The sequence below is a fragment of the Anarrhichthys ocellatus genome, unplaced genomic scaffold, assembly GCF_004355925.1.
Source record: "Anarrhichthys ocellatus isolate YVR2014 unplaced genomic scaffold, GSC_Weel_1.0 scaffold3, whole genome shotgun sequence".
NCBI lineage: Eukaryota > Metazoa > Chordata > Actinopteri > Perciformes > Anarhichadidae > Anarrhichthys > Anarrhichthys ocellatus.
Window position 1 is genome coordinate 3133541 of NW_022280033.1, and position 22206 is coordinate 3155746.

At 44.2% G+C, this 22206-nt stretch overlaps 1 protein-coding gene across 2 annotated transcripts in view; it reads right to left on the minus strand.

Annotated features, from left to right (window-relative positions):
* Positions 1–22206, minus strand: part of arfgef3 (ARFGEF family member 3) — a 36377-nt gene that overhangs the window by 8818 nt on the left and 5353 nt on the right. For both annotated transcript variants that reach the window (XM_031838765.1, XM_031838758.1), the window contains exons 3-33: positions 21681–21762; positions 21162–21302; positions 20654–20722; positions 17336–17452; positions 16787–16832; positions 15960–16044; positions 15557–15661; positions 15205–15323; positions 14299–14546; positions 13972–14084; positions 13470–13602; positions 12714–13312; positions 12080–12432; positions 11064–11230; positions 10764–10929; positions 10295–10402; positions 9468–9683; positions 8178–8288; positions 7592–7742; positions 6872–7183; positions 6155–6288; positions 5435–5580; positions 4909–5088; positions 4666–4807; positions 4344–4466; positions 3885–3988; positions 3459–3603; positions 3219–3347; positions 2709–2885; positions 2088–2202; positions 1151–1253 (exon numbers count right to left, since the gene is read on the minus strand). In XM_031838765.1, coding sequence (XP_031694625.1) covers positions 1151–1253; positions 2088–2202; positions 2709–2885; positions 3219–3347; positions 3459–3603; positions 3885–3988; positions 4344–4466; positions 4666–4807; positions 4909–5088; positions 5435–5580; positions 6155–6288; positions 6872–7183; positions 7592–7742; positions 8178–8288; positions 9468–9683; positions 10295–10402; positions 10764–10929; positions 11064–11230; positions 12080–12432; positions 12714–13312; positions 13470–13602; positions 13972–14084; positions 14299–14546; positions 15205–15323; positions 15557–15661; positions 15960–16044; positions 16787–16832; positions 17336–17452; positions 20654–20722; positions 21162–21302; positions 21681–21762 — 4939 coding nt within the window. The remainder of the gene's footprint in view (positions 1–1150; positions 1254–2087; positions 2203–2708; positions 2886–3218; positions 3348–3458; positions 3604–3884; positions 3989–4343; positions 4467–4665; positions 4808–4908; positions 5089–5434; positions 5581–6154; positions 6289–6871; positions 7184–7591; positions 7743–8177; positions 8289–9467; positions 9684–10294; positions 10403–10763; positions 10930–11063; positions 11231–12079; positions 12433–12713; positions 13313–13469; positions 13603–13971; positions 14085–14298; positions 14547–15204; positions 15324–15556; positions 15662–15959; positions 16045–16786; positions 16833–17335; positions 17453–20653; positions 20723–21161; positions 21303–21680; positions 21763–22206) is intronic.

The following is a 22206-nucleotide window of genomic DNA, read 5'->3' on the forward strand; positions in this document are numbered from 1 at the left end:
ATTATGATAGTGCAGCTGTAAAAGCATCTAACATGCCACTTGATGACAGGAGCTCTTATATAAACGGCCATAAGTCCGAAATAAATACGATGTGCCACATAAAACCAAACTGTTAGCCCCAACATGCGACACAGTCACAAAGGCTGTTACATAAACAAAATGACCGCATGTCTGTCAATGTGTCTAAGAGCATGTTAAGCTATATGTTGTGATTTTCTATATTAAGCTGGGAGTTTTAAGCCCGACAAACTCCTGATGCATTGTAGAGATCAAAAAAGAGTTTTATTTAATATCCTTTGACACAGTTGATCATGTGTGAGATGATTTCCTCCACAAAGTGCTTTCCCAAGAACGAGTAACACAAAGGACCCAACATTTCATCTTTGTGTTTCTTAATGCTTTTTGCTGAAGACGTTAAAAACTTAACCCAGAAAATAAAAACAACTCATTTAGTCAGTTATAGTCCTAAAATAGTATCTTCTGGAAACAAGCAAAGATAATCTGTCAGTGGTGGTTAGATCATCATCATCATCTCTCTCTCTCTCTGAAAAAACACACACACACACACACACACACACACACACACACACACACACACACACACACACACACACACACACACACACACACACACACACACACACACACACACGGCTCTAAGCTGTAAAGCTGCTTAGCAGCAGTCAGTCAGCCACAGGAACACACAACATCCACCAATAAAATGCCTGGCGCTGTGTCACCTCTACTGATCACACTCACAGACACAGACACAAGGTTAAGAGCTGTTCCCTGTGTAGCTGAAATGGAACAGCGGGGGTTGGATTCCAGACTGTACTCTCTAAAATTTGTGATCTCCCACGGTACTTAAACACAGCAGGTAGTTCCATCATTAATAAATTAACACTAGAGATACACCGATCCGACTTTTTCAATCCTGAAACCTGGGCAGGCATCTTCAAAATCTTTAAAATTAACAGCAATTACAATTACATTTTTTTCTTTTTATGCAGCAAAACAAATTGTCAAATCTGCTTATTCCTCCTTCCCGTTTACATTTGTGTGCGAACGTGTGACTTGGAAGCCATTTTATGTCTTGGTATCTGCATGTAGTTGTATCTGTGTGTGTGTGTGTGTGTGTGTGTTTGTTTACCTTGACAGGCTCTAATGTAACAGAGAAAGCGTCCTGCAGAGCACAGCAGGCCAACCTCCACATCTCTTCTGTGAACACTGGGCCCACTGTGACCAAAATATACCTGGAGAGAGACGGGGAACAATAGAAACAGCAGTGGTTACATTAGAGAGAGGAAAAGTGATCTGAACACCTTTCTAACGCATTGTCCACTGTTTATTATCTGAACATGATGCTGGTGATATTTTGTATTTTTGTTCATGTAAATCCCACAAAAAATATGGCACCTCAAACCTGTTGGTTCCTCCTGAGGATGTGAATCTTTAAATATATACATGAGCCATTTTAAGTTTCTCTTTTATTTAAAGGCTCAGTAAGTTCCTAAAACAGCTGGCCGCTCTAGTTTTCATCAAACATGAATCAAACTGGAGTAAATAGTGAAATTACTGGGGACTATTTTCAGTGGTGGATTAATGCACATTGTGTGTTCTAGTAAGTATTTTTTGGCAGCAGGACGGTGTGTGTGGGATTGAATCAAAATAAACTACAGTGTGTGTTCATGGAAATGAAGGAACATGTCACCCAGTATTGATATCGTCTAATTGCAGTTTTTCTAGGCAATATTCCATTTTAAATAATAATGTATTTTTATCAGCCAGATGATGTGTTTAGACATTGTACTCTCCCCTCATTTGCTGTTCAAGAAGACAAAGTCCAAAATCAATCAATCAATGTGAGTGTGGTGCTTTTTTTTTTTTTGTTCAAGGACACCATCTTCGTCTGATTGCAAACAGTGCCGACTATCTAATATTGGCGGTCAATATCTAAAACCTTCACCTCTTAAAGCTGGTTCACACTATGTTCATAATTTAGGCAATTCCTGCATTTACAGTTTCCACGTGGTTGTCAGTGTGGTGACGGATGTATAATTCACACCGAGGAAGTTATGCGTCGTCACCTGATGCAGGAGCAGCCGACTCTGGAGATGGTCTCTGCAGGCTCAGACACACAAGCCACAAGAAGCTTGAACAGATCCTTCAACATCAGGTTGATCAGAGACTCGTAACCAATATCTGCAATGAGGGAAGGCAGAGGCACAAACAAACACACACACACACACACCACAACAACAACAACACAACGTAAACCATCAGCACATGGGATAGAGATGGAGTGGCCGCAATTTAATTTGACTAAAGAGGAGGGCAGTGGAATAACAAGTCATCCATCACGCTCTACTTCCCTTCAATGCACAAACACACTTTGTACACGACCGATAACAATTCATCATTGTGATGGTGGACCTTCAGTTTATAATACATAATAAGACGCGTGTTCCTGAGGTTAAAAATTACGACAGTTGTTGCAGGAAATATTTGAGCATCAGGGAGCTTTTGACCTGTTAAGAGGAAGGCTGAGCTTTGGAAACAATACAGTTCTTCAGTGCTTGTCTCAAAAAGAGAGTCGACAAAGTGGCAATTAGCCCGGGGTTTATGTGGAGCAATGTCTGTTTAACTATTTAGTATTTCAAAGACACTGCAAAATGTGGAACACGATGGGAAAAACAGCTGCGTCTCACCCGAGTGTATGAAGCTGTTGACGTGCTCCACCACCAGCTCGCAGCACAGGCCGATGGCGTGTTTGAAGTTTGCAGCCGCCACATCCCAGTAGGAGTGGTCGCCATGGCTTCGCTGCAGCCACAGTGCCATTACGGGAAGCAGCAGCTGGATGACGGAGAAGATGGCGAAGCCCGGACCTGGAGGGAGGAGACACAGTTAGGACTGTAAGGGTAAGCAGGTCTTCTTACTTGGACAATGGACGCTTAAGTGAGCTAAGCCAGCTTGAGATGCTTGTTATAGTCTTTTTTCCCCGCATCAGTCTGTTGCAAGTTCATTTGGATTGAGGTCATGTGACTGATTCGGCCATTCAAGAACATTCCCCTGTTTGGCTGTAAAAACAACCTCTTTGTTTACCTTGTTTTTGTTTCAAGGATCACTGTCCTCCTTAATTGTTCTAAAACGTTGGGACTAAGGTATAAAAACGGCTGTTTAAACACACTCAAACACACACGTCTGTGTGTGTGTGTTACCTGGCACAGTGATGACCTCTCTGAGCAGAGTGAAGAGCAGCTCCAGGGTTGGAGGTTGGTGTTGGCGGGGACAGTTCGACACTGCTGCTGTGAGCTGCTCCAGTAACAAAATCCACACCTGGATCAGACCTGCGGGACGGAGAACACAGCGACACACAGCAGGGGGGGGTCAGAGAGAGAGTGTTGGAGGGGGATGGAGAGGATGAAAAAGTAAGGAAATTAGACAAACAAGTGTGTTACCCGTGTCATCATCAAACTCCTGCAGGACACAGTCCATCCCGTCCTCGGTGCTGATTGAGCGTTCCTGGGATCTCATTGGCAGGCTGGCGAGCCGCGCCCCCAAGAACACCGGCTTGGTCTGCATCTTGTAGATCTTTGCCAGCAGCTGTCAATCAAATGTTTCACTATGTCACATGATCAAATGCGTGCATATATGCTACTCAATGAATATTTGGACTAATAATCTGGACAGTACTGTAGATTATTTAATTTATTTTGTCACTTAGTGGGACAGTTTTGAGAAGAAAAAGTGTTTTTGGTGTAATTTCTTAATACAACTTTAAAGGCACAAAGGATAAGGAACTTTTACTTTGAAATTCTTTTTTTAATGGTGTAACAGCAACGTTTGCTACACTAATTAGCTTAAAACCCAATAAAACTTCCTACCTGCGAACATTTGCGAAGGTAGTCCAGAGCCGGCAGGCAGAGGTCAGTGGAGCTGAAACCCGACGCATGGACACAGTCTCCAATCTCCTTATAGTCCACTTCTCCTACGCACACAGACAACCACACACACAATAATAGCTTGGTACAGAATAATTGTTACTGTGTAAGGTAAGTCTTTGACTTTTGTATATGATGAAAAATAAGCAGAATTGTAAAAGCTAAAAGTCATGATACTGATTGTTAAATTGTAAAATATTATCTGAAATTAAAGCAGATACCTTCGAGAATCGTGCAAGATGAAAATGAGCGAATCTACAAACATAAAAAAACTTTCCCTCCTGTCATGTACGTATTTAGGACGTATGTCATGAGCGTCTTACATACAGGGGAATGAAAGAATCCCTAAAGGTGTGTAAAAGTAATGAACTGAAAAAAATAGCATGTACAAGTGAGACAAACCTAAGCCTTTGACGAACTTCATGAGGCACATGATGTAGTCAGTGGCAGCGTTGGCAAAAACTTGGATGTTGTCAGTGTTGATGAAAGCCTCGAAGACATCAAAGACTGGAGCCTGGGACTTCCCTAGAGGAGAGAACACGAGGGAAGGGGGAAGAAAGAGGAAAAGAGTTGATGAAGAGAGTAGTAGAGAGGATGGGAGGAAAAAGGAATTGAGGGAAGAGGGAGGGAAGCAATGAAAGATGAAGAATACATTTGATTGTTTCTGTCAGATGATAAACTTACTAAGGTATTTATTTTAATAAAATGCGTGTGTCAGACGTACCCATGGAGTATTCTCCCAGCAGGTAGTCTTTAGTGTCGGTCTTGCTGCTGTGGACGGTCCTCAGAGCGCTGAACAGAGGCCTCCACCCTGACAGGATCTGAGGAGAACACATCTCCACCAGCTCGCCTATTGACGTTATCACCTGCAGGGAGACGAACCGAGAGACGCGTTGTTAACTGTGTGGCAAAATAAAGGTGCTACACGCGTGGTTTAGTGATGGATGTTAGTATGAGTGGACTCTACCTGGTCCTGGACGTCCTCGTCGCACAGCTCCAGCTGCATGATGTGCTCGAAGGGCCGGAACAGCGCCTCGTTGAAGTGGAAGTGTGGAAGCTCCGCCCAGCTCGTCAGCACCTCCGTCAGAACATCATGGATGAAGGAAACGGCCTTCTGGGACACGTGGCGCTCTTTGTGACATGAAGCCTGGGAGAAGAAAACACTCCTACTGTTTTAGCAGCAAGCTTTAACTATACTCTAAACATTGTATGCAAGTACACAATTGTACCAGCAAAGACTTTGACAGGCGGGAGAAGCTGTTCAACGTGAGCTAGGTGGTCACAAACACGAAGGCACTGCAATTTAAAACTGTTGGACTTGGTCGTTTCAAAAACATCCTGACCTATTTCATATGAAAGCTTTTGAATGATGGGCAGTCTGCAGGAATAAGACCCCTGATGAACCCTTTTAGATGGCTCTGTGCACGCTGCAGCCTGTCGCAGCAGCGCTCCCTTTGGTTTTTGTTTTTTTAAAAGAGGCAGAAGTTGCCTACCTCCACCAGATGCGGTGCCACAACGCTCCAGGCCCTCATCATGTGGAGCAGAGGTCGGTTCCTGTTCCTGACGATCCTCAGCATGCCCTCGCCCAGACGGAAGAGATGGAGAGCACTGCGCCGGTCCAGCGTCGACTTGGCCTCTCCTACAGACACACGGAGGAGGCATACAGGCTCTGATCGGGCTTTATTCAGGTCCTTATTAACTCTAATATGAATTTCCCAAATGTGTGGTAATGTAATCCGTTATCCAACGAGGGATTCTGTGTTTGTAAATCTGTAATTAGAAAGAGCATACAGAGCTTTTAAGAATAGAAAACAAATGTAATTAATGAATTTTGGTCACTTTAGCAGAAGTATATGTTGCTACAATATAAGCGCATGACCTCATGTAACCCATCAACTCTTTCATCATCCTACTACTCTCTTTTATAAACAGAACCATCCTTGTTTGTTTTTTTAACAAACTTATTTTTCTCCCAAACTAATATTGAACTGCTCAACACCTTTACATCATCCATCGCTTGTTGTGTCTTTCACTACCAGAAACAACCACCAGGGTTTGAGAGTCGGATGATCTCAAAATGCTGTGAGGCTGGAAGGTTACCGGTGAAGGATATAGCTATGAGTTAGGGAATGCATATTCACATATTCACTGAAGCAACAAGGTATGTGTGTGTGTGTGTGTGTGTGTGTGTGTGTGTGTGTGTGTGTGTGTACCTGGCATTGCCAGTGAATAGTCTCCAGTTTCTGTAACAGAGTCGAACAGCTGAGACTGAGACGCTTTCCTGAGCTGCTGCAAGAAGCCGACCAGACCAACCAAGTTCAGCTTAGTAGCTGCTTCTTCAAACAACCTGGAACGCACATAAAAAATGACCCTGAATCATAACAATCATTTTAAATGGTTGTTGTAAAGTGAGGTGAAAACACGTTAGTGAATATTCACAGTGCAGAGGAACAACGTTTGTAGGCCCTTGAAGCTCACTGACAGCCCTGTGCAGAGGACGGTTTACTATGTTTTGGCACCATTTTCAGCTTGTAAATGTGTTCTGTCCATCTGCTGCAAAAGATCAGAGGGAACATTTTTTTTGCTCCTAAAAGCAGCCTAGATAACTGGTTACATAAGAGATGATCCTTGAAATAAACACCGTTTATTCCCTACTTGTGCCAAACTTTAATAACTGTTGGCACGCACACTTGTAACACACACGTTTGTACTTTCATACTCGTGAGGACTCCAACCTTAACCTAGACCTAATTCTATAGTTAATCCTAAAACTCAGTCTCAGGTAGCGCTGTGCTGCCACCCTGTGGTCGTTATAAGGATATTGTTGTTGATAATATATATATATATATATAAATAAAAATAAAAGATTCTATAGATCAATCCACGATGTATTGTGTTATCCACGATGTATTGTGATATCCGTGCCCTACCTGTCGGCCTGTGTTGACAGCGTACACACAGCCTTGGCAGCGCTGGTCCCAGTCATCAGGCTGCCGATCTTCAGGTCCAGACCTCGGCCTCTGCTGCTCTCCCTCAGCAGCTCCTGGATGGACAGGGGCTGGATGACCGGCTGGCTCAGGCCCATCTCCGAGGCCTCCGGGCTGGGCTCGCAGCTCAGCTCCATCCCCAGGTCCACGCCGACCGCCTGCTGGCTCTGCTGGGTGATGGTGGTCAAAGAGGACGGCTGTAAGGTGCCGTCGCTGAAGTGAGTGTGCTCCAATGAACTGATGTATTCAGTCACCCTGAGAGAGGACAGCCAAAGAGTGAGGGGCAGGAAGAGAATAGAACGAGGTAAAGGAGATGAAACAGAAAAGTAGAATACAAGAAAGAATTACGTGAATGTAAACATATTGTATTAGCGCTGTATCCGTTTTCTAAAGAACTGTGTTTGAAATCAATCAATGGGCTTTTTAAAACATTTAATGTCCCAAATGATATTGCAACTTCCTGAAAATGCAATCCTTCTATTTATGTGGGAAAGTTAAACTAACTTACTAGGTTTTCGATTTTTGGAGCAGGTAATTCTACTTCTTTCAGTTATCCCAAAAGTGTTTAGAAGTTCTGTTAAATATAATTGGAAATTAGAAAAGTAATAAAGATGTGTGTGTGTGTGTGTGTGTGTGTGTGTGTGTGTGTGTGTGTGTGTGTACCTGAAGACATGTGGCCAGCAGTCGTGGTTGTGGCTGCCCATCTCCAGTCCAACGTTCAGGATGGCGTCCATACACAACACATGAGCCGTGTGGAGGCGAACTCCCTGAGGACGACCCATCTGCTCCAGACGCTGTTCAACGCGCTGCTTCACTGGACACACACACAAACGCATATCCGGATATATAACGTACAGTACACATATAGCTTTAACTTTATACCACTTTATTAAACTTAAATGTATGCTGCGTTCTAGCTTTCACTAGATGTCACGGAAAATACCTCATTGAACAATTTGTCAATCGAACTCTTGCCGAAGCGAGTTGGGAAAAGAGCAAAAACATATTTTCCATTGAGGAAAAAGTCTTCAGTGTTGTTCTTTGTTCTCTTTTCAATGAAGAAATATTCTCCAGTTCTGATCGATATGATGCTGTTGCAGCATCTACGCAAACCTCTTCAGGAGGTTCACTGTTGTTTAGAACGGACAGTCGCATATCCGTGTATCCATAATCATTCAAGTGTGTGTGTGTGTTAGTGTGTGTGAGCCTGCATGTGTGTATTCATCACAGTGTGAGCTGCTCTCGGTACCTTGTGTGATGGCGTCGCCCGTCTCTCCCACTTCCTTCTCCTCTTTCTCTTCCTGCACACATGAGGCTGCAGCCATCTGGGCCAAAGCTGAGGCACAGTTGGCAGCCACACCTGAAAAACACATATGCACACACATGCACACACACACACACACACACACACACACACACACACACGATAAGACATTTCACAGATTGATGCACCGTGCGTCTGCTTTTCTTCACCTTTGTATGTATTTAAATTTGAACTCTCTGTACGTAAACTGTACCATCCCTTCCCCCATACTGTCCTCTCTAACAGTTGAGGTTGTACACCATGTGTTCATTCATATTCAATTAACAGTCTGTATGAAAACTTTAACATCTCTTTAACTTGTGAAAGTGTTGAATTTGATTCATGTGAAGCAGAATGAAGCTGAAAAACAATCAGCAAAACGTTCCCTGTATGATTACATTTTGAAACAGATGTTGATAATAATAATAATAATAATGTTAAAAATAGACGTTGACACCATTAAAAGGGCGTCCTTGTGGTCTGTTGGGGAGGACGGGCTCTTAATGTGCAAGTTTGATCCTGTGATTAATTCCAGAGAGATGTGAGATTGTGCATTTATGGGGAAGGTTTGCTACTTATAAGGCCAAACACGGTGCTGACTTCTTGTTCATCCACTGCTGCTGGATAATGTAGGAAACATCACACACATTTATGTTGGGTCTTGTCTTTACTCTATTTGACAGTTGCTGCTGATCCTTTCATGGATCTTTTGCAATTACAGGAAGGCGGTATGTGACAACAGCTGAACGGAAAGGCGTCAAGGTGCTCCTTAGTAATGAGTAATTGATGAAGGATGGGAGGGAAAAGTCAATCAAGCACAATCTGTGCTACACCCACACATGCCAATAAACACCTGTGCGGGTGGACGACGGCTGTGTTGGACCTTTGATACGATCTCAGGCACCAAACTAAACATGAACTCAGATTGATTGGACCATTTCACAGTTCAAAAGGAGCCACATCCGGGCAGGTTGATTCAATTTGGAAGCTTTGAGTGATTGTTGCTGAAAGTAATTGGTGCAACTGAAAGCACATACGTGACTTTAATTAGATGTAGACTTTTCCAGCTCTTGTGCTGCTGGTGCGTATCTTTTAATTAACATTCAGTAACATCTATTGGCAGCGTATCTGACCTCTCCGTGTATTGAGGGGAAAGAGAACAGAGGATTCCCTGATGAGTGATGCATCTCGTTTTTTCTCATTAATACAGACGCAGGAGACAAATGTGTCACCCACCCAGAGCGCAGCTGAGCGCAGCAGCTTTCCGTAGGCCGTCTAAACTCAGACAGATGGTGTCTCTCTCCCTCTGGCTCTGCTCTTTGACTCCCTCCGCTCCCAGGATGAATGCTAGGCCCTTGGAGCTGCCCGCCATGCGGCCCGTCAGCGGCGTGGACAGCACGTCGATCAGGTTCTTCCACACGCCGGTGAGGATGAAGCGCGAGAACACGGCGCCTGAAAAAAAACACACAAATGCTCAACTGAGGAAAGTCAAAGACAATAAATTAGTGCCATTTTTCCATTTTCATTAAGACTACATAGAGTATTGTCTCTGTCATCAGCTATGACTCAGCAGCAGGTACCATGGCAATTCTGGCCAATCCTTTGTACTCCAGGGAAACCAGAAGGAGTGCAGGTGGTCCTTGACTCATATTCTCTCTCTCTCTCTCTCTCTCTCTCTCTCTCTCTCTCTCTCTCTCTCTCTCTCTCTCTCTCTAAAAAGGTGGGAGCAGTCGACCATGCAGCACTGTTGTGGGACGCTTCACCTTTTAGCACACAGCCAGCGCAGCATTTTAAACTGATTAATACAGCTTCAGGGGCGAGCGAACCGTATTTAATTAGAAGTGTTGAGCTTGGCTGATTTAGCAGCACTGTGGAAAAGCTCCTCTTCTGAACATTACTCCAGAAACACTACAACCATGAAAAATCTTTCAGATTTCACACTTTTCACAAGACAAACACTTCTCTTGTAGCAATACGAACTAATGAATAATTCACTGTGTAAATCTGTGCATAAATAGATCAATTAATCCATCCGTCATATTTCTGGGGTTTTGGCCACTGACCTGCCATCACGGTGTCACTGCCAGCCTTGTCACAGCTGAGTGGTGATTGGTTGGTCGCTCTCCTGATCAGCTGTCCTCCAATCGCACTGCTGCCCAGACCGTCAATATCTTAGGGAGGAGGAGGAGGAGAGGTGAGGAAAGAGGGACAATGATGAGAAAATAAAAATAAGCGGTCAATTGTTGTGATCATTGTAGAGGAGTCTTTTGGCAAACAATCATGTATAATTATACTAATTCTGTGTAAATATTAGAAATGTGTCATCGTTTAATTATTTTCAAGGTAAAAAGTGACAGAGGCAGAAGTTCAAGAACTTTGCTCAAATATAGTAAGTTGGTGAAAATCTCCCTCAAGGAAAGGAGTGCATTTTTTATGTCATGATGTTTCCAGGTGTTTGTAGGCCAGAGAGAAAACGTGTTAGTATGTTAGGTTATGTGGAGACTAGCCAGACATACAAATGTGTATGTGTACCTGTCAGCACAGTGATGAGCGGCAGCTTGTGGTCCTCCGTTGAGCCCCAGTACCCGGCCTCGCCCAGCAGGTTGCGCTCTGACACCTGATTGTAGAGCTCCTCGATCCAGTTCTGTGAGAGAACCACAAGGACTCCGCTGCTCTGGATCAGACGCACAAACTCCTTCTGCAAAAAAAAACACACAACACACATCAGAATCTATCCTACTCTGACTTGGTGACAAGTGAGTGGAGTCTGCAAATACGTTTTGTCTCATTTTCCTTTCATTTTAGCAATAAATATGTGGTTTTGCTGCTCACCAGGCTGAGGATGGGTGCGAGCGTTCGCCTCCTGTAGTAGTCGCAGCAGCAGAGTTTGAGATTGAGCAGAAGAACGTAGTACGACACCAGGTAGAGACCGTCTGCGTTCATCAGAGACTGACAGCTCAGGGTGTCCCCCGCCTCGAAACCTGGAGAGTGGATCCCACCTGGAGGGAGGCGGAGGGATTTTTGAATTTTTCAAAACTCCTTTACATTTATGTCACTATTGTATCATAAACAACAAAAATATCACGTCCACACTAATGCGGGCTGCAACAACTAACTCTGGTGGGACGGTTTGCAGGGATTTGGTTCCTAATATGGCTTCTTCTTGAACATTTGTACATTTCTTGGACAGTTTGAGACATTTCTGCAAAAAAAACATCACTTCTAAAAAGAATTGTGATATATTGTAGATATTTTTCTTAATATACTTAATCGTATAGTTTAATTTCATTCATAGGCACAAAACGTTTGATTAAAACTGCTCTGAAGTGATGAACTGAATATAGAGGCGCTACATTCAGACTACTTTTTAAGATTGCAATTTCTTAAAATCCTTGTGAACATACAATCAAATAGTTTGAGATTGAAACTTATTTTAGTTTCACCTGGTTAAAGATGACCTGCAATAAGATATTCACATTTTATTTGATTGTTCACTTTACCTGCACTATATATTACTGAATAGCCCAGAGTGTCCCCACAATATTGAAAGATTTATTCTACAACATCTCTTGTTCAAACAGCGAGTGTCTCATTCTGGGACTTAACCAACAGCAGAGACTTCCCCGTGGCCAGAGCTGAATAATAAAGGAGACTGCTGCACGGATTGCTCCACCTTCGGCAAATAACCCGTGTTTGTTTAGCTTACACACACAAACACACTCACACACGTACAATCACAGAGTTTATCCACCTCCCAGGTTTCAAACATGACAACAAACCAAGTGACACCAACACATTTTAAAACCAGCTCTAACCCTCTCCCTCCTTTCTGATTCCGATTCTCTCACCAGCCTGCAGTCCGGAGCAGAAGGAGGAGGAGAAGTTCTGCAGCGACAGGTCCACCTCCGTGGCGGTGGCCAATCCCAGCAGCCGGGGCAGCAGCGCCGCAAGGGACTGGACGAACAGCCTGGCGCTCTGCTGGTCGGCCTCCTGGTTGCGGAGCAGTTTGAGGGACAGGGCGGCGGAGCGCAGGGAGCAGTGGCCCGGGCAGTCGCGAGGCGTCTGCTGCTCCTCGTCCGCCAGCGAGACGTTGTCGGAGCCGATGTCCGACACGTCGGAGCGGCCCGAGTCCTTCTCTGCAGCCATGGAGTACTGGTCACACGAGTCGAACTCTGTCCGCGACAAGTCCTGCTCCTCGATACTGGGGAACCAACAGGTGGATCAATTATGTCACTTTTATATATTGTTGCTGGCCATCTTAAGGCATACTGTAAAAATGTTTGATTGATTTCAGGCAGTGAGTGGTTTGAGTTGGTCTTGAGAGAGACAATCTGTCACAATGTCACATAATTCATTTATCTATTTAAAGTAACATATCATTCTGTGGCTAAGCAGTTGTAACAAAAGCATAGAACATCAAAGGCTTCTCAAATACAGTAACAATTGTATGTTCACTTCAGTCTTTGCACTTTACACACTGACCTGAAGTTGCTCTCGCTGTATCGTGACCCTCCTCCGTGGTGCGGTCTGGTCCTGGACTCCACAGACAGGAAGTTGGTGATGTCGGGGTAGACGAGGCCGTGACTTCGCTGCACCACATCTGGAGGAACCACAGCTCCTCTTTCTCCCCGACCAACGTCTCCACCACCACCTACTCTTTCTTTTTCTCCTCTTCCCTCGACCTCCACTGCGCGTCCTCCCTGCTCCCGTTTGCTCCCCTGGTTTGCCTCGATGCTCGGCTCACGTTTGCTTCCCTCCTGCTTGCCGCAGGATGAGGCCGAGGGGAGGCGTGCATCCTCCCCACACTCCTCAGGAGTAGTGCCCGGACCCACGCCAAGCTCCCCCGCCTCCAGATCCACAGTGGTTTGGCCTGTTTCCGTGGTGATGCTGATGCTGATGTCGAGCTCGGTGGGCCCGGTGGTGGCCACGTTGGCGGTAGAAGAGCTGGGGTCCCATGGAGCCTGCTCGGAGGACAGGATGTGTCTCTGCCACCTGAAATCGGCCTCGTTGATCTCCATGGACTCGCGTGTCGACTCTATCCCTTCTTTCAGATCCTCCAGTCGTCTGAGGAGAAGCCGAGCCTGAGAAACATCTGCTTCGTTACGTTTTTTGTACTTAAAACCACGGATTCTTAAGACGATTTCTGCAAAATCAGCTTCATCTATTTACTCTAAGTGGAGTGCCGAATCACTGGAGTACACCGTTTAATGTCTGTGGCGTCCTGTCACAGTAGCGTACCTGCTCAGATTGAATGCCGCGGCCGTGCGACAGTTCGTCCAGCGCCCCGAGGAGAGCGCAGGCACAGGAGACCGACGAGTAACACGCCTCGATGCCTCCCTTCATGCAGGCCTCGGTCATCCCGTCCATCACTCTGAAGAAGGAAGCAGAAACATGCAAACGCACATCATATCTTAGCCGCTTTGCTGGCTTTCAGTACATTCTACTTTGGTTAATTATCTAATTACTTTGTGAAACATTGTGACTGTCAGATTACCAGTGCCAAATTAATTATACAGCTTCTTATCTAAGGAACATCGTCAATGAAAAACATCAAGATCAGAACAACTGAAATATAGTGAATAAAATGCATTATTTTAGCATTTTTGTGAAAAGTAACACTGTGTAGCTTTAAGAGCAACGTTACGACCAGATGCTATTCAACTTATAAAGTTGAATAGCTCATAAAGTAAATTCTGCTAATAGAACTCAAATAAAGAACAAGGAGAGAGGAGTTACTAACAGTTTAAGCAGGTCCAGGTGGGACTTCCTCTTTGAGAAGGAACGCTTCCTGGTTTCAGGCTCAACCACGCACGGACCGGCGAGGTCGTACAGCCTCTGGGGACTGCCCAGGATCTAACACACACACACACACACACACACACACACACACACACACACACACACACACACACACACACACACACACACACACACACACAAATAGATTGCAGCGTAATACTTACTTATACTTTAGTGAAAGGTAATAAATGGTTGACTGAAGGTGGAAAATCAATCTGAAAGTTATAATGGCACAAAGGTGAGCAATAACGTCTCCTCCTCCTCCCACCTCCTTCATGATGCGGACGGCCTCTGTGCGGTGCTGAGGAGGCGGGTACAGCAGGATCCTGTGGTACAGCGACTGCAGCACCGGCTTCATCGACTCCACGCAGCTCACCAGACGCACAAGCTCTGCGGCGATGTAGCACACGGTCCGCACTACCGGCGCAATCCTGGCGGGGGCGCTGGAGGAACAGCCGGACCCTCTGCCTTGATCGGATACCCCTCCACCAAAGGAGTCCAACTCCTGGCTGATTCCTGGAGGTGAAAACAAGAAGGGACATGAAGATGAACCATTAAAGTATATCACATTTACAAGCCGAGAGACGTCTATAGGCCTGAACCAGAATAACCTAAAAACATCATCGCCTCACCGTAATGTCTAGTAAAAAGGTTTCCTGCTGAAGGAAGGGGACACCATCAAGCTGACTGCTGGCAGGAGATAATACATAATTATATATGGTCTTAATTTCCAAGCTCTCCAAGGTAAAAACAACCGCTTCCTCTTTATTTTGTTCAAAATGGACACAGACCATTTAATTATTTAATCTCTAATTAAGTAAATGAGCTTGTTCCAAAGCAGTTACAACAATGTCGACGTCAGGCTTTGTAACTGCTTGTCTTTACAACCTTTGACTCGGCTCTAAGAGGATAACAGGCCGGCTAATCGGCACAGTCACTATATAACATGGGATGTGTGGAAACAGTGTCTTTAGTTGAAGCACAAGCTTCTGCAAGAGACAAAATGAAACTGTGACACTTTTAAGTCAGTTAGCTTTGTGAACATCACACAAACTTTTATAGCTGTGGAAATGTTTCTCTTTCGATGTGTCTGGGCTACGGACTCAAACTAGCCCTCGTATTTTTGTACATGCAACAATTGTGCTGACCACCCACGGTGGTTGGATCCAGTTACCTAGACTGTGTCTATCTGAGAGACGGTCTGACGCGCTCGAGTAGCCGTGGTGGGAAGCGATTGTTTTGTCGTTGACAGGATTTCCCATGATCGCCACGAGGGACGGACACAGCTGCTTCCTGGGTGAAAGAAAATTATAGATTTTTAGGATAATGAATATATTAGAGTGCACTGACCTAAAATAAGGTGAGTTGAGGAATTGAAAAAAGAAAAACACAACATTTACAAAAACTATCATTAACTGGAAAAAAGGTTTCCAAAAAATATCACATAAAGCATCTCCTAAACATTTAAATGAGATCACTGACACCATTCCACAAACACGGGATTATAGAAGAGTTACATGTCTTACCATACGAGGTCGGTGAACCCTCTGGACAGGTGCATTGTGGGAGGGCAGCTGCTGAGCATGGAGAGGATGCACTCCAGGTAGAGGAGCTGCAGGAGCTGGTTCTCACTTTAGGATGGAAAGAAACAACAGTCAGTGATTCAGAGGAACATATTACACATTAGACTGTATTTTTAAAAGAGGCTGACATCAGCATCTCGCCCAAAACTAACCAGCACTATTAATGACATGCGAGCGGGTCAGTCAGAGGAGAGTGTTAATCAACACAGTCTGTTGACACACCTTTTCAGCTAAAGCTTTTGTTTCTTTGAATGTTTCATCTGGCACATAGAAAATCAATTACCACCTAAATAGTACGACAAGAGAAAGAATAGTACGCCAAGTAATAGTAAAGCTGCAGGGTTACCTGTCCACTGACTCCAGCTTTTCACAGAAAACAGTCAGAACCGTCACCACATCTTCACACAGAGCCTGGCTAGTGGGAGAAATGTCTGCAAACACACACATACAATAACAAGTGAATTCATGACACCTACTTTATTGAATATGTTCATGAAGTGATAAAAATTATATTCGCCTGTCTCTCACTTCCTCTCTCTCGTCCTCGTTTCTTTGTAATATATAAGATGAATCAACTGTGATGCCGTTTGTCTCTGTGTTTGCGTGTGTGTGGCTGTGTAGTATCACAGAGAACCCCCGACACTCTCCCTGTGGAGGAGTTTCTTACTACCTGCAGACGGGGGATAACAGTAGCTTTATAACAGCTATAAAACAGTTTGTTCTGAACACTAAAGAAGACGATAAGTCCCACAGCCACTAGCTGCTCCATGAAGCTTTAATACTCACTTCACATGAGGAAACAACAGATTGTCCTGAGGGTGCCATGTTAGAACTTTGTTGGCCTCAGCTTTACACAAGCTTCCTGGGAGAGTGTCCGTTAAGTAACATCGTGGAGTAATGTCTACCTGAGAAGAGTGAAGTCACTCTCGCTCTGTGTCTGTTTGAATCAGAGCTTCTCTGTGCTTTGTTTACATAGCCGGGCCGGCTGTGGATGCATGCTATTGGGTGTGAGCGTGCCCCACTGGCGAGCTCACAGCCGCCGCTCTGCACCGTGCTCATTTGGCAGTAACAGCTCGACAAGCTGTCAAGATCAACAGAGAGGTGATGGCAGCTCTGGAGCTGATGATGAGAGCTGCAGAGGTGAAGGACAGAGCTGGTAATGATGTAGCCTACCTCTTCTATGCAGTGGCGGTGCAGTCACCTCGTCTCCATCTGCACCCTGTGGAGGAGCACACGACAGGGGGCGTGTTTACTGGGAGTGGGTCTTTTTGGGCTTCAGTGTCAACACAGCTGTAGTGTGAAAGAGTGTTGTCAAGCTTAAGTGTTATTGTCTGCAGGCTCGGTGGGTAGTTTGAGTCTCGTACTCGTCTATTCACAGTATACAGTATGTGTTTCTGATTGACTTACATGCGTCAGTGTGTAATGGGTATGTACATGTGTGTTTGTGAACACAAGATTAAATTTCTGTTGATTGGCTCTCCAACTTCTCAACTTTTCTTTTCAGAACTTTTTCTGTTTTTCTAAGCAGACAAAACTGAAGTTTTTTTTTTGGTTTTTTTTAACACTGCAAGGTCCCTGCACTTAGTTTTGTTTCTCTTGCAGCATTTGATATGGTGTAATAGTAATGATAGTATTTTTATAGCATTATATTCAGTTGTCAATGTCTACATGTGTGTGTCTGTGTCTATTGTATTGTGTGTGTGTTTTGTATGAGGGTGTGACCTCTTGTCTGTGTCTCAGCTGCAGCGTCAGGTCTCCCAGTATCTGGCTCAGAGTGGCTCGGACCGCCGTGTTGATGCTGCGCTGGTGACAGCTGGACACGTAGGTCTGGATACACACCTAAACACACACACACACACACACAATTATTTCAGTCAGCGTGTGATCTTTCTAATGTCTGAGTCACAAAAGCAGATCAGGTCCTGACGCACAAGTCCCCAGGAAAGCAGACATTACCAGACTAATGAAAGGGGGGGGGGGGGGGATTGTCAGGGTTACAAACATCTTCCAGCCAGATTAGAAGGTCACAGAGTAAACACTGTGGAAGGTAAGACGGCAGTTAGTGAGCAGCTGTGCAACACAACACAACGCTTCCTGTGATACGACACAAGCTTTTCAGAGGCTTTTATCAAATGTGCCTTTCAGTATCACAAGAGTGTCGTATGTTTTAAGCACACAAGGCCCCAGGAGTGCCAGTTCCTCACTCTTTACATTCAGGCAGTGAATACACAAACACACACACACACACACACAAACAAAGGCAAGGCACATTTTTGTATACAGCACATTTCATAGCCAGAGGCAACCCAAAGTTCTTTACAGATTACACAAGAAACACACGAAAGAAACAAAAGCACACAGAATATAAACAATGAAACAAAATAGACACATGAGATTTAAAAAGAAAATTCATTAAAAGCAATTGTAAACAGGTGGGTCATTAGCTTGGAATTGAAAGTTGTCAGCATTATATTAGGTCTTAGCTCTTTACACCAAAGACAGACAGACAGCACACACACACACACACACACACACACACACACACACACCCTTAAACAGGTAAACCGGAGAAGGGTTTTAGGGAAGAGATAGAGAGCATGTCAGCAATGAAATGTGATTTATTTCACTAATTACAAAAAGGTCTGTTAAATGGTGTGAGGAGGACCTGAGAGTTTACCGTCTCCCAGACTCATGTAGAGCTCCAAGCAGAGACCATATCTGATCATTATATTCAGATGTTAAGTCTTGGCAGCCTCTGGGATGTTTTCCACCTCCACCACCTGGGCCTCATCAGTGGAGGATCAATACATCCTGCATCATTAAGCCTTCCAGACCCAGCATGTGTGTGAGGTGATTAAGAGAGTATAGGGAGCGGCCTCCTGCTGCCTCCCAAAATTAAAACGTCCTCTAGCTCCGGCAGTTTTACTTCTTGCGAGCAATCAATGTTACCGTTTTTTATATCTGCAGTCAAATGTAAGTATGAACGTGATCCAAGCAAACGGCAACACATTTATTTACAACATTTTTAAAAGATAATTAGGTATTTTACAGCGACATCTGTGCATGTATTACTCTCTATATAGAGGTTAGTCTGACACAATGGTGTATTTATCAGGTAGTACATGTGTCAAATGTAAACTTAACAGCAGCTGATCTGGGAAAAGGAACACCTGCAGCTGTAACACTCATTGCCTGCAAGTGGCACAAGTGATAAAATGACTGCAGCTATTCCTTCCTTTGCCTGCAGGTGGCGATAACACCATGTCATGCCTTTCCTGTCCTCTAGGTGGTGCAGGCTGCCAGCTGTAGACAATGACACAACTGCTACTGCTGACAGAAAATCAGCTGCTTGCTAAAACGTGAACGCGAGTTTAATGACATGGCACAAAAAAGTGTCACAATGCCGTTAAACTCAATTGTAGGTGACGGGAATGATCTGCAAATTACCTTTCATGCAGGGCTGTAAATTAAAGGCTTTTAAAAGTTGGTGTTGCGCCGTCATGTACTGTAATTGACATCATGGTATTCGAGGTAAAGTATTAACCTCCAGCTCCCGGTGGTTGAAACAGGATAAATCCCTCAGCGCTGCCAATCCCCGCATTAAGAACCTGTGCTGAGCCTCACTGTTTGTATGGGATGGTACTGATAATAGAGTGGTGCTGACATCCTCTCAAGCCTCTCTGAGTTATGATGACCCACACAAACAGAAACACACACACACAGAGACACACACACCAGATGGCCGTCCCTGGCAGCACAGAGCCCATTAACACAATATGTTGACCAGGTTTTTATGACCCGTTAATGGACGTCAGACATACAGTACAGGAGCTGCTGCTGATTGAAGTGATGTTAAAGGAAAACACACTACAGATAACACTCATTTAGGCTTAAGTTTGGAGATAACAGGGGTGGCTGGTTGTTGTCAGTTCATTAGATTGCTGCTCAGGTGGAGCACCTGCAGGAGCCGGGGGCCCTTTATGGTTTCATTTGTTGACTGTTACAATGTGCTTTTTGAAGAATTATGCACACCCTTATCAAAAGACAAGCTTTTGAGTGTCACATACTCACCCCACATGGTCTTTAAAGGTGGCTGTGGAAAGAGTGTAGCTTGCCCCTTTGCATAGGCAGCTGCAATCAGCTTGAATTCCATTGTGATCCAGTTTATTACAATGTGGCAAATACCTCCCTTCATCTCAAACCACTCTCGTGTTCTTGTTATTATATTTCTAAAAAAGTAGCACATCTTCATGCCTGTGTGTGTGTGTGTGTGTGTGTGTGTGCAGGACCACTCATCTCAACTGTCTGAATAATGGATGAGATTACAGCATGAGACAAGGCCTTCGGGTGTGTAGGGACGGCGCATAGCTTCACCTTTAAAAATAGATCGAGCCCATGTACCGCTTGCTGTTCAAACAGTTCACTGTCTTTCAAAAAAAAAAAAAAAAAAAAAGCAATGCTGTCTGTCATTAGTACGGTCTGGAAACAGTCCAATCAATACTGTGACCATGAAAGAATCTATGCCTCAATTTTGCTTTGTTGTTAAGAACTCCACAGAGAAGAAACAGCGAACCAAAGTGAATGGAACTGCATTTATAGAGCACTTTCCTAGTCTTAGCTGCAACTCAAAGCCTCTTGCGAGCACAGCTTTCCCCCCTTTTCAGCTTAAAACACAGCTTGAGGGTTCACTAGTAAACATCTGTGAAACTATTCTCTGCATTTAGTCCTAGTTAAGTCCGTCTAGTCCATTTAATTATTCATGTCTAACACCAGGTACATAAAGTAAATCACTTGTTGGGACACAAACAATCCCTTTAATGAGGTAAACCAACAGAAACCTAAACGGATCAACCCTCTGCTATTTATTAGACGCATTTTAAAATACAGCTGTCTCCAACATTCCCAACAGCAGCTGAACAAGTAAACTAAAATATTAATTTCTGCACATCGCTGATTAGTTTTGCAAAAGCAAACAGAAAGTCCCTTATTTGTTGCTACGTGTATAATCTCACATATCTGATGAGGGTCACGCTGTCCTACCTCAGCTATCCGGAGGATGGAGTCTCCATTGATGTCAAAGTTTGATGAGTAGGTGATACACAGCAGGACCTGCACACAGGAGACAAAAACACAGTTATATATTACTTTCTAAAGGAGAGTGAAGTCGGTAACAAATGTTTCTATCATTCCTTAATATTATGGGATAGATAGATTTAACAGCTCAGGAGAAAAAGGACTTGAACTGATGTAAACTAATTACAATCATAAGGGCTGTGACAAAGTTAGTCCATTTAAGTTGGACACAAAATATGCAAAGCAACATGAGTTGATAACAGAGCTGTGACAGGAAACCATCAAAGTAAAAGCTGCTGCAAATGTTTTTCATGCAGAGTGATTCTGCTGCCAAGTCTCCTGCAGATTGAGTGGGCACAGTGCAATATAAAGATAAACACTTAAAAAATACACATCAGTTCACACTCTATAGATAGAATATATATTCAGGACCTAACATCAGGATTCGGTGCATCCGCACATCGCCAGGTTTTACCTTCATCACTTCCACCTGCAGGTCTTCATGGAGGGATGGAGTGACTCTGATGGCCTCCAACATCTGGCTGAGCAGCTGCTTCTCCAGAACCTCCACCTCCACGCCGACCCCGCCCACAAACCTGTCCTCACACAGGAGCTTCTGATTGGACGACGGCAGAGGGAAGACAGTTTTAATGAAGCAGCTGCTTCCCTCGTGGTGTCCACATAATAAATATTTTAAACTTTAATTTCTGTTGTGGAAAAAGTTCCAGAAAAAATCTTAGGTTTGCTTGCTTGACCAAGCAAACCTATGACTTGGTCATACTAGACCAAGTAAGGCTGCAGCGTGTATCGAGTTGAACAAAGATGCATTTTATTGCTTTTCAATTGTAAAAACGGAGATTGCAACATTTATTTTTTTAACTTTAAGTTTAAGTTGTTGCAAACCACAGATTCAATCCAGAACCAGATAACTAAAATGAAGGAGATGGATCAAAATAAAAAGGATAAATAATCTTTCTGCTGTATGTTGAGGTACCTGCATCCCGGTAAGCGCCGCCTGTCCCAGTTTGGTGTTTTTGGACTCCAGCGCCATCTGTAGAGGCAGCAGACAGCGCTCTCTGACGCACACAAGCAGAAACACCAACAGGTTACAACAACTCTGTCCCCATTATGGCTTTCAGTTGTTTGGCAATAGTTTTAGTTGTCTGCAATCACACCCAAACTTTTGTCGTGGGAACCAGTGTGATGCCAACATCTGGAGTTGGCCTTCAAAAATATCCCTGCAGCGCTGTATTGGGTTGTATAACTAACACACACACACACACACACACACACACACACACACACACAGTATATATCTCATATTAAACCCAATCTGCAGCCAGCAGGAAATGTTCCCTGTGTAAGCAGCTGTTGTCCAACAACTTCAGTATTGAACAGGAAGTAGGATTTTGGAGGACTAAGGGGGGGGGGGGGGGGGCAGATCAGCGGAATATGAGATGGTCTCAGTCTTGACCTCCATTAAGAACTCCAGATCCTCCTCCCTCCTTCCTGCTCTTAGT